Source organism: Chanodichthys erythropterus, chromosome 2, assembly GCF_024489055.1.
Source record: "Chanodichthys erythropterus isolate Z2021 chromosome 2, ASM2448905v1, whole genome shotgun sequence".
NCBI classification, from domain to species: domain Eukaryota; kingdom Metazoa; phylum Chordata; class Actinopteri; order Cypriniformes; family Xenocyprididae; genus Chanodichthys; species Chanodichthys erythropterus.
The window spans coordinates 20205567-20218748 of NC_090222.1; the positions used below are offsets into that span (position 1 = coordinate 20205567).

At 36.8% G+C, this 13182-nt stretch overlaps 1 protein-coding gene across 1 annotated transcript; it reads right to left on the reverse strand.

The window, feature by feature from the left end:
• Positions 1-10877: 10877 nt before the first annotated feature.
• On the reverse strand, positions 10878-12556 carry gbp (glycogen synthase kinase binding protein). Its single transcript, XM_067393564.1, has one exon. It carries the CDS (start codon positions 12158-12160, stop codon positions 11714-11716), a length of 447 nt encoding a protein of 148 aa, XP_067249665.1. The 5' UTR covers positions 12161-12556; the 3' UTR covers positions 10878-11713.
• Positions 12557-13182: the final 626 nt, after the last annotated feature.

A 13182-nucleotide genomic window follows, 5' to 3' on the forward strand; every position in this document is an offset into this window, starting at 1 on the left:
GGAACAGATATATTGCTTTAAAAATGCAGAAAAGGCTGTTCTCTGGGAAAACAAAACAAAATGTAATGGCATGTTTGAGAGGTAGAATGTTTTTTTTCTCCCAAAACATCCAAACTGCATTCAACAAATCATTTCAAAACACTATCTATTCTCACGCTTGGAAAGGTGAAGAGTAATCTCAAACTGTATTATCTTGTCAGACACAAATATTTAAATTCTAGCACAAATGTCATGTAATTGCTAATCTGCTGTAACACATGGTGTGAGGGATTTCAGACAGCTTTTAAATACCTGCCAAAAATGCAGCAGTGAGTCACAAGCTCGCCTATGTTTGAAGACAGGATTTTAGGGGGCTGACCATTCATGGATCATCGTGCCAGCCAGAAAAGACGAAGACAGAATGGAATGGGAGAAAGAATCAAAAAGAGATGGAAAGCTGTGGAAGCCCATTGTACTGCGCACTTTTCTCTAAGACTGCAATTTTTTAGGATGACAAAAACAGTAATTCACAAAGACTGTGAGAAACCTTCTTTCAAAACCAAATGCATTGTTTCTCAAGAGCTTCCCTTACAAAAAGTGTGGCAGAATGGATGGTATAAGATGGTAATACTTCAATATACAGGGGAACAAAAAAGCATTTGGACACATAAGTCACACTTACAAAATGTATGAATGCCATTGTATTATATAACAAAATATCAAACAAAGAAACATTTATTTTAAATAAATATAGCACAAACACTTTTTTCAAGCAAATCATTTCACAAAAAATAAGTTCACATGAATATGTTTTTCCATTCAACTGCTCTACTTTTCCATTGTTTACGGACATATTTGACCGGTGCGCTTGCATCACTCGTCTTTTGCATCGTCTTGTGTATGACACGATATTCATTCAAAATCGCTGTGCTCAAATTAAAAGACAGCCAACTTTAAAAAAGTGATTGTGATTTTTTTCCCGTTCTACTGACCAGCAAAAACGTTCTGTGCGAACCGGCCCTTGGGGTTGACATTATACTGGAAAGTGTTTCATCACTTCACAGCTAGGATAAGTTCACCCCATCCCAGCTGTGAAGATGTGAAGAATATGTAAATTACATTGAATATCATTTGTAATGATGAATTTTTTGAAAATGTGTCATCAATGCAAAATACTAAATCAAATATTCTTTGTAAATTTATGCATTTTGACAATGTAGTTAAATATCTGAATTGAGACAAATCAAATGACAGAGATGCATTTGAATTATACTAGACTTTTAAAAAATAAAGTTCCAAAAAGGGTCTTTTGAAGCGATGCTATATTAAACTTTTTTGCGCCATTGAAGAAACATTCAGTGAACCGTTCTTAAAAGAACCTTTTTTTTTTTTTTTTTTTTGAGTGTAAAGAACATTTTAATAATCTAAATAATCTTTTTCCACTATAAAGAACCTTTACTGCATTTGAAAGTTAATTTTAAAGGTCCTTTATGGAACCATTGATGCCAATAAGGATGGTATATATCCAAAATACCCATGTTTAAAATACATTGATAACACAATGGTCCTTTTTTGTAAGTGTTGTTTTAAAAATGCATAGTAGGAGTGTATCAGTGTACTTTTAAACTAATTCAAGATATGCCATTTGCTTTTCTTCTGCTCACTCACGGTGCTGTCATTAGAGGGCCCTGGTTAATAGGACACTGTGAAAGAACAGGCAAAAGAAAAAAATTCTCTAAAGTGTTATCTAAATCTGAAGTGCTGCCTGTGTGTTTGAATCAGGGCCTAGAGACGACTACCATTTCAATCAAATATTAATGTACCCCTTCAGCTGTATTCATTCACAGCTGCTTTTTTTGGTCACTGCCCACTCTCATGGTTCTTTTCCCAGGTGTACCCTGATGATGAGGTTAATTATCTCAGCTTTTAGTTACACATTAGTCTTTCGAGTTGTTTGTTCATGTTTCAACTGCTCACAGGTGTGCCCTGAAGTGGCCCTGTAAACCAGTGGGTATCTGATCAGAGAAAATGGTGCCACACAATGGGCACTAATTAGAGAACAGCAGACTGTGTGTGTGACTGGGTCTGTGTGCGGTTTGCTTTGAAATCATTGTCTTCCACTTAGCATTCAAAATATATTTGTTTTCTGGTGGGAGCAGATGTAATTTAGACATTTTTTTTTTTCATCTTAGTGGTCATTCGTACAGCTTTCTTGGGTTTCAAAGTGCGAGAAGCAGCACAGTGGAATTGAAAATCGATTATTGAAAATAGTCCGGTGGCTAGTTTTAAATTGATAAATATTCTACATAAACATCTTGTATTCTTGTCTTGTCTCATTTGACATTGTAACTTTAAAATGCGACACTCATGGGCAAGACACAGTGCGCATGTTTACATAAAAGTGATTAAAAATCAGCAGTGGAAAGCAAAAACGCATTCTGTATGAACTGGCCCTATTGTTGTTTAAGGGAAACATTATTAATATCAAAACAATATCACACAAACAAATAGCCTACTTTGGAAAACAGCAAATTCGTGTGTGACGTTGCTTTCATGTCCGCTAGAGGTCGCTAGAGGCCTATTCAAAACAAAGACGTAGCTTGATGACGCCAAGTTTGAGCGTGGAATCTTGGGACATGTGGTCTTCATATCACAGCCGGTGGAAATAATCGGGATAGGACTCGGGAAGAAATCATGTTCATGGATACGATTATTAACGTTACTGTAGTATGAAGCAGAGCAGAGCCGAGTGTTGTGGGAGCTGAACGAGGCCAATGGAGCGATTGCACAACACACGCCTCACAAGCAGCAGAACTTTTATTATGCCACAGTCGCCGGTGCCGCTTCCGCTTTTCCGGTCATGAGTATGAGGTAACGCAGATCTGTTTATCATATTAGATACATTTGAGAGTGTTGAAAATGATGTTATAACGTTACTCGATTTTAGAATATCATATTAAATGCTGGATGGCTTGTGTTGATAAATGGCATGCAATTAATTTTAAAACGTTACTAAAAATAAAGGTGCATCTGATTATGCTATGTTAGCTATTTCACAAAATAGCGTTTTTCTCTGAGGCATGGCAAAGCATGAAATCAAGAAAATTAGAAAACAATAAAACTAAACGTGTTGAGCTATATAACAATTCGTTTTCTGTCTATAAATGTAACCAAACAGTTGTTCCCTTGTCTATTAAAACGTGTAATATATTAAAGCGTCTAGGTGTTTCCATGATTTCTACAAAATAAAACAAGAAAGCGAGGGTTAATGCGGGTATGACGCAATTGACAGGCGACTCCTCACGCGTCCCGGAGCCTTGGTTAAAATTACAATTTTCTCATGATTTACAAATAGTTGGAAACATTTGGGGTATTGAAAGTACTCAAATGAACAAAATATAACATTGGCTTAGTGGTTTTTGGATATTTTACTGCAAAATTTGTTTGCTGGTTTCCATGGCTACAATACACAGTGTTTTCCGCCAACTGGCAACCTGTGATGTCGAAATACTATTGGATAAACTGGCTGCACACGGTTTCGCACAGACCAAAACAAAGACAGACATTCCGACACGGAACGCACATTTCAAAGTAGAATATCTGGCTGTAGCATTGCTTTTCTGAGAAACAAGTAGGTGAACTTAGCATGTTTCCTAAATATCTGCAAACATATTGGGGAATTTTTATGCTTTATTAAAGTGAAAATCTTACATATAGCCCCTTTAAATCAATGATTTCCTGATTCGCGCATAAAGACTTGCTGGCACCTACTGGCGATCGATGTAACTGCAGATTGAAAACACTTCTAATGCGCAAACTGAAAGTCTGTATCAGCTAGACTATTCAGATTCGAGGATAGGAACTATAGTTAAACTGCTGTTTAATTAGGGGTAGGGTTTTTTCAAATCACTCAATTTCGCTAAGTTGTTCTGCGCCGTTATGGAATGGACATAAAAGAGTCTTGATGAAAAAAGATGTCCCATTACCTTTTTAAGCGATTAGCCATATGCTAATAGCCTACAATTTACAAAACAAGAACGACAAAATAAAGATTAACAATGAAGGAGGGACCCAAGTCATTTCTAACTTGGCAGTGCATGCTTGTATTTTCACTTGGGCAGGCCTAGCAACCACACAGAACATTCCAGCAACCATCCAGCACCCCCTAGCAACCACATAGCACATTGCATGGTGCATTTGGCCAATTTACAGTATCTCACAAAAGTGAGTACACCACTCACATTTCAGCAACCCTTTTATTATATGTTTTCAAGGGACAATACTATAGAAATAAAAATTGGATATATTTTAGAGTAGTCAATGTGCTGCTTGTATAGCAGAACAGATTTACTGTCCTCTAAAAAACTCAACATACAGCCATTATTGTCTAAATAACTGGCAACAAAAGTGAGTACACCCTAAGTGAACGTCAAAACTATGTCCAAAGTGTCAATATTTTGTGTGAGCACCACTGTTATCTAGCACTGCCTTAAAGGATTAGTTCACTTTCAAATAAAATGTTCCTGATAATTTACTCACCCCCATGTCATCCAAGATGTCCATGTCCTTCTTTCTTCAGTCGAAAAGAAATTAAGGTTTTTGATGAAAACATTCCAGGATTATTCTCCTTATAATGGACTTCAATGGCCTCCAGATGGTTGAAGGTCAAAATTACAGTTTCAGTGCAGCTTCAAAGGGCTTTAAACGTTACCAAACGTCTTATCTAGCAAAACGATCGGTCATTTTCAAAAAAAAAAAAGTAAATGTATATGCTTTATATAAATAAATGATTTCCTTCCAACCGCACTTTCTGTAATTTTTTCCGTAAGTAGAATAGGGAAGGCGTAGGACATACAGTATAAGCTTTTTGAAGAATACGAAAGTGTGGTTTGGGCGGAAGCACTTGGAAGGCGATCATTTGTTTATATAAAGCATACCCACACAGCAGGAGACTCCTAGGCGGATCCGCATACAAGTCGGCAAACCCGCGTGACTGTCACATTCGTTTTGGAGCCTCCGGGAGGCGTCGTAAATTCTACTGTCAATCAGCGGATTCTGAGTGGACCCATGTCGGATCCGCGGACACACACGCGCCTTTACTGTAACAGTTTTATCAATTCATGGGTCCCAAACGGACCCACGACGGAGGTAAGGTTTTAATCGCAGATGCAGCGCGGAGCCACGGAAGGTCCGCGATCCACCTTCAGAAGCCGCAATACCTCCACGGCCGATCCGCTGCGGAGTCCTTTTGCTGTGTGGGTATACATTTACATTATTTTTTTTGAAAATGACCAATTGTTTCGCTAGATAAGACCCTTATTCCTCGTCTGGTATCGTTTAAAGCCCTTTAAAGCTGCACTGAAACTGTAATTTTGACCGTTTGGAGGCCATTGAAGTCCATTATAAGGAGAATAATCCTGGAATGTTTTCATCAAAAACCTTCATTTCTTTTCAACTGAAGAAAGAAAGACATGGACATCTTGGATGACATGGGGGTGAGTAAATTATCAGGAAAATTTTATTTGAAAGTGAACTAATCCTTTAATCCTCCTGGGCATGGAGTTCACCAGAGCTGCACAGGTTGTTGCTGCTCTTCTACTTCTCCATAATGACATCACGGAGCTGCTGGATGTTAGACACATGACACTTCTCCACCTTCCGCTTGAGGATGCCCCACAGGTGATCAATAGGGTTCAGGTCTGGAGACATACTTGGCCACTCCATCACCTTCAGGTTCCTCAGCAAGGCAGTTGTTATCTTGACGGTGTGTTTGGGGTCATTATCATGCCGTTCGGCCCAGTTTCTGATGGGAGGGCATCATGTTCTGCTTCAGAAAATCACAGTACATGTTGGAATCCATATTTCCTTCAATGAAGCGCAGCTCCCCAGTACCAGCAGCAATCATGCAGCCTCAGACTATGATGCTACCACCACCATGCTTGACTGTAGGCAAGACACAGTTTTCTTGGTACTCCTCACCAGGGTGTCACCACACATGCTGGAGACCATCTGAGCCAAACAAGTTTATCTTGGTCTCATCAGACCACAGGACATGGTTCCAGTAATTCATGCTCTTGGACAAGTTGTCTTCAGCAAACTGTTTGCGGGCTTTCTTGTGAGCTAGCTTCAGAAGAGGCTTCCTTGTGGGACGATGGCAATGCAAACTGAATTGTTGCAGTGTGCGATGTATAGTCTGAGCACTGACAAGCTGACTTACTGCTTCTGCAACCTTTAAAGCAATGCTGGCAGCACTCATGAGTCTGTTTTTTGAAGCAAGCCTCTGCACCTGATGCACAGCACGAGGACTCAACTTCTTTAATCGACCCTTGCAAGGCCTGTTCAGAGTGGAAACCGTCTTGGTAAACCTCTGTAGGACCCTGGCCACTGTAATGTAGCTCAGTTTCAGGATGTTACTGATCTTTTTATAGGCTAGGCCATCTTTGTGGCAAGCAACAATTCTACTACTCAAATCCTTAAAGAGTTCTTTGCCATGAGGTGCCATGTTGAACATCTAGTGGTCAGTATGAGAGAATTGTACTCAAAGCATCACATTTTAACTGCTCTAATACAAGATACACAAATTTGTATGGTCCTTTCAAGCAGACAAAAACATGAACTTGCTGAATAGGACACGTGGCTTTGTATGGTTAAACAACGTACATCAGTTATCACTTAGGGTGTACTACTTTTGTTGCCAGCTATTTTGACAATAATGGCTGTCTGTTGAGTTATTTTCAGAGGACAGTAAATCTATACTGCTATACAAGCAGCACATTGACTACTCTAAAATATATCCAAGTTTCATTTCTATATATTGTCCCTTGAGAAGATATACTAAAATGGTTGCTGAAATATGAGGGGTGAACTCACTTTTGTGAGATACTGTAAGTAAAATGTCCAGCTGCACAACACATCACGAGGAATGAGAAGACACACCACATGATCTCAAAAGCAAAATAACTGCCGGTGTGACTCATTCTTGCCTTCAAAGCAAGAAAATTAGCAACACTCTTTTGGTTTGGATCTCGGATCCCCTATTTCATCATCATCACTTTGTGATGTAGGTCAGAATGTAGGACAGAATATGGAGAAAAAAAAATTCTTATGTAAGGCTTATGTATAATTTTTGAGCCTTGGGTATTTGTGACATTTGAAGGAACAGCAGAAGCCTCTGGTGATTGGGGATGTGAGATAGGTGAGAACTGTGCCGTTCCCGTGTGACTTTGAGGATGAGCGGACTAATTCAGCAGACAATGACAGCTGGTGTGTTGTGCAAAGTTAAAAAGCAGCTTCTCTAAATTATCTGAAGCTGAGTAAAATATGCATGGTGTTTTTCAAAAAAAAAATGCTGCTGCTTAATCAAAAGCATTATGACTTGATCCGTTTGATCAAATGCACAAAAGGTTTCCAATGCACAAAATGTTCTTGAAGAAAAATGTGCTCAAAAATTGTTCACAGAAAGGTTTTTTGGGAACCCAAAATGGTTCTTCTAAGACATCACTACATCACTAAGCTTTATTTTAAAGAGTGTACATTCTCTGTTATCTAGCTCATTGTTTTTTTTTTTTTTGTTTTTTTGTTTTTGTTACTGATACCTCTGAGTAATGTTTTCATTTTCTTGCCTGAACTGGAGACTCCTGAGCTTCTAGCCATCTATTCAAAAGGTCTATATTCACTATAAACTTTACACTGTCCCACAAGCACATTTTACTAGTTTTCTACAATACCTTTTTTAATTGCAAGATGGCGCCAATGACTTGTGTTAGTATAAAAAGATTGAGACAGACCCACAGGGTGAATGTGAATTCAAGTACAACATGTTCCAAGATCAACAGCTTTGGAATGTTGTTCCAGAATCAACAATCAACCAATAATATTTGATGGACAAATTTAGGCTTACAACCAGGGTTAGCTGCTTCAACCTTAGTGTTATTCACTTGTCATTTCCCTCAGATTTTAGAGATAAGTTATGGGTAGGGTTATGTTTAGGGGTAGGGATAGGGTTAGGACTACATTTTCGGACAGTAATGTTGTTCCAGGATCAACAAAATATGTTAATCCAGTGACCTATAGCACAGCATTAAAGACAACAGTGAAATATACATCTTGAATGTGTATACTTTTCTACTATAAAGTACATGCAAAAGCAGTACGTCAAATGAATTAAATGTCCAAATGTGCAGTATTCAACAAACAAGTGAAAAATATTTGGATAAATGTATTCACTGAGATTCTGAACTCTGCCACCATTGGACACTTCGCTATCTCAGTGCTAAAAATGAAAGAATACTGGCAATCTGTGTGCTCTTTTTAAGTTTTAAAGTGATTTGGTACCAAGAAAGTTGTTCTTTGTTGTTACATTGAACATGTTTAACAGCAACCTTGTTTTTGCAATTGGTGGTAGTACATCAGGTCAAAAAAAAATAATAGTAGCAATGTAGGAGTATGTCCGCTAATGTATTCATGCACAATGGTCTACAAATAAGATCAGTACTCTGATTCTGTGAAAGTATTTTCAATCCAGTTATAGCCTACAGTTAAGCAGTTATTATTAAAAAAAAAAAACATTTGACCCTTTACTGCAAGTGTTATTGCTACATTAAAAATAGGTTTTCATAATTGACATAAAGCTGATGGAAAATTATTAAAGTTGAAATAGGCCTTAAATTACTAAAAACAAAAGGTGAAATTAACATATACAGCTATAGAAATATTTGTTTATTATTATTTTTTTTTTCAAAATTGCATGCATTTTGCAGAAGAACACTTGCACAGCCAAGTGACATAGGGTGCGTCTCAATCAGCTCCGTGATCAGTCAGGGCACTGATCAGGGAATCAGCCATTCATTTACATTTTATACTGATTCATGACCTAGGGAGCTGATTGAGACGCAGGGATAACCTATGTACGCTATTTCCTGCGAAAACCATCCCGGGTCTAAAAACTCTTGTAACAGGCTTATAGTGAATCAGGGTAAAACAAAAACACGTTTTGAAAGAAGGATTGATAATGTATTTCTCATTATTTAATTTAAAAATGATTTAATATCATTATTTATTTACTCTAATAAAAATGGCAAAACAAAATAAAAACAAAACTGCTAACGTTTTAATTAAAAACTGAAAATATAAAAATAAAAGCTCATTTAAAATATTAATAAATACTATAATAGCATAATCCTAAAACATTACTGCTCAGTGTCATGATTGACCAATCAGAATCAAGTAAAAAGCCATGTCAAATCAATTCAAATCAATGTAATGCAGTCTTGAGGGTTATATATATTTACACTACCGCTCAAAAGTTTGGGATTGGTAAGATTTTTTAATGTTTTTAAAATAAGTTTTCTCTGCTCACCAAGGTTTAATTTATTTAATTAAAAATACAAGAATTAAAAATTAATAAATAAATAAATACAAAAATTATTACAATTTAAAATGACTGTTTTCTATTTGAATATATTTTACAAAGTAATTTATTCTCGTGTTGGCAAAGCTGAATTTTCAGTATCATTACTCCAGTCTTCAGTGTCACATGATCCTTCAGAAATCATTTCAGAAATATTTGTTATTATTATCAATGTTGAAAACAGTTGTGTACTTTTTTTCAGTATTCCTTGATGAATAGAAAGTTCAAAAGAACAGCATTTATCTAAAATACAAAGCTTTTGTAACATTTTACACTACCATTCAAATGTTTGGGGTCAGTAAGAGTTTTTTTTTTTTTTTTTTTTAAATAAATTAAAGAAATTAATACTTTTTATTCAGCAAGGATGCATTAAATCAATCAAAAGTGACAGTAAATACATTTATAATGTTACAAAATATTAGATTTCTTCTTTTGAACTTTCTATTCATCAAAGAATCCTGAAAAAAAAAATATTGTACACAAATATTTTGTACAATTGTAAACAATAAATGTTTCAATAAATTTACATATTAGAATGATTTCTGAAGGATCATGTGACACTGAAGACTGGAGTAACGATGCTGAAAAATCAGCTTTGCATCACAGGAATAAATTACTTTGTCAAATATATTCAAATAGAAAACAGTTATTTTAAATTGTAATAATATTTCACAACATTACTGTTTTTACTGTATTTTTAATTAAGTAAATGCACCCTTGATGAGCAGACGAAACTTCTTTTAAAAACATTAAAAATCTTACCGATCCCAAAATTCTGAGCGGTAGTATTTATATATATATAGCCTATATATATATATATATATATATATATATATATATATATATATATATATATATATATATATATATATATATATATATATATATATATATATATATATATATATATAAGCAGCAAAGCAGTGTGTATGTTAATGTCCGTCAGATTTTCAGACGTTTCCAGCTAAACCGGTGTTGTGAGTGACTTGCTTTTTGCTGCCATCTGCTGGGCGATTAGACAAAACACTTCAAAAAGGAAGCGAGTAGTCAAGTTTCTAAACATATGGTTTGGATAGACGCTATAACGCTGAGAGTTTATAAATTACTTGTCATTAATTAACTTTAAATCGCAAACCGTGTTCAAAGACCATAGCTACGTTTATCACTTCAGATAATCATAACTATGGTGAGTCAGCTTGTGTTTTCGCTCATTATCACACGTGGACGTTTTTTTTCCCTTATGAGTGTAGTTAAACTGTAAAATCCACTAGAGGCAAGTATGAAACATATTGTACTTGAGTTACACACACCTATAAATATGGGATCCAAACGTCTAACACCACAACAGAAAATGCACTTATTTGTATCTATTGAGTCATTAGTGCTATATAAATATGTATTTTAAGTACCTTGTTTAAATATATTTTTTACTGCATTAGAAACAAGATAATCAACAAAAAGTGCATACAAAACAGAAATGATTACGTCAAATTATCTAATGCAAAAAAACACCATGTTTATTAGACACCAAAATTCTCTGAACAATCAGAGTTAATAAAAACACTTCGTTGCGAAGCATACGCTCAGTTTACACAGAGTGAAAACGAAAAATAAAGAAAAGAAAAAAGCATGAGAACTCCACATTGGAATTGAAAAGCACCACAGTGTCTGTGTTGTGATCACATCCTCCATGTATAACACACATCCCCGCACGCATGTGAGTTTGATCTCAGTGTCTCTTTGAGAAGGAGTGTTGGCCTTGCTCCTCACATGGAAACGGACAGAGGACATGGGCCCTCATGAAGTGCACACAGGGCCAGTTTGAAATCAAAATAGTGATATCTCGGTATCCAAATATAGTTTGATGAGTAAACAAAAAGTGTGACCCGTTGCCTGATCTAGGCGAGGACTGCGAATCAGCAGCCCGACCACATCTACACTGTAAACAAAGCAGTTAGGCAGTTCTTGGTTGCTACTGACACAGTGCTGAACTCCAGCAAAACAAAACAAGATGCACCATTCTAGGACAAACCAACCAGAGGCCAGTAAATACTATTATAAAATGCATTGCTATAAACCACTAGATTTTTGCATCACATTTGCATTTCAATCCAAACACTGAGATAAACAACTTAAAAATTACTCGATAAGAAGGGTCACGTTGCAAAACAGTCCAAAATACATAACATTTCAATCTCAGCAATATACAATAGAAAAATTATAAGGTTGTGATATCAAAGTTTGTAAAACCAACGTATGACAACGAGCTGGGGGCCCCAAAATTTGAAAATGTCAAGACGTTCATGCATCTGCGGGCTAGAGATCTCAGTCCACAGCTTTGGAGATGTCGTTCTCCGGTGGTTCTGAAGAAAACTGGAGTCGTCTGACCGCTTCTTTGATCAGATTCCCCGACAATATGAGTTCCTGGAGGAGCTGGTGTGGATCGTCCTCGTCGATTTTCTTTCGGTTCCACGAGGATTTGAAATGGTCCCATTCCTGATCGCTGGATCCGGGCGGGTTGTACGGACTGGCCCGGCTGGTACGTAAACTCCGGCTGCGGAGACGGATGCACCGCTGACCGCCCGCCGTGCTGCTGCCGCCGTTCGGTTTGCTGCTGGTGAGACCGTGTAGACGTGACATCGCCTTCTGGCTCGAGCTATTGTTGTGAAGCTGCAGTGCCTCGCCGATTTTCGACACGAGAGCGTCTACTTCCTTAGAATCCACCGTTACCGACTGTTCCAAAAAGATATAATTCTCCTTTCGACAAGGCATTTTGAATATATCTGTGTGTACAATAATATCCAGCCGTGATAGTTGTTTTTATTCAAATAGATGGGATCGTTTACCCGGCGTCCGCCACGCTCACACGCTGCCCAACAGAAACAGCTCAAGGGTTGATTTGTAAACAATGGATGACGCAGAATCCGGCACGTACCATTTCGAAAGCATAGGGGCGCATGCTCAGTCGTTTAAAAATGTTAACGCATTATATTGTAGTTAAAAAGTTGGAGAGCTATTTTATACGTTTCGTTTCAGCTACAGTAAATTATATTGACTGCTTGGTTTAGCATTCTTAGTGGTTGTATTTATTTTGGCACCGCCATATGTCTCCGCAGATCTCTGTATCATCAATCATAGCATTACATAACAGTCCCCGAGTGTACAAAAACGATGCACTAGACAGCCACATGTGTGAACTCTATGCACTCAAACGCTGGTGCAACTGAATGTGACACTGTACTAGATGTACTTGATTTCTAAGAAAGTTATAAATTATAGCAACAATGCTAGTATAGGATGTCGGTCTTGATAACTTCATTTCCATATTTGGAGCTGAGGACCTGTTCATCTCGTGTGGCACGTGCCAGACGGTTAGTAATTAACAGTTGCATCAGACATTTCAGACCAGGGGTTTTCATACTTGGGTCTGGGGAACTAAATATTTTCATATATTTATAATGTTCATTTTCAGAGTATAAATTAGGAATTAGGTCTTTACACTTGAATATACAGTCAAACCAAAATGTATTCAGACACCATGAACATTAATTAATTATTACAGTTTTCACTATAGTTAAAAAAAATGGTAATAAAATATGACATGATCTCAGAGTTAAACTGTGTAAAAAAAAAAATAAAAAAAATAACCTTAATTATGTCAGATAACACTTAAGCAGAACATGGTCAGTGCAAAGTGTCCAAAGTATGTAAGGTAGTACAACTCACTTTTATTGAATTCAAAAGGGTTTAATTATATTTTGCTACATATAAAGGTATGTTAAAGATTCTGAAGT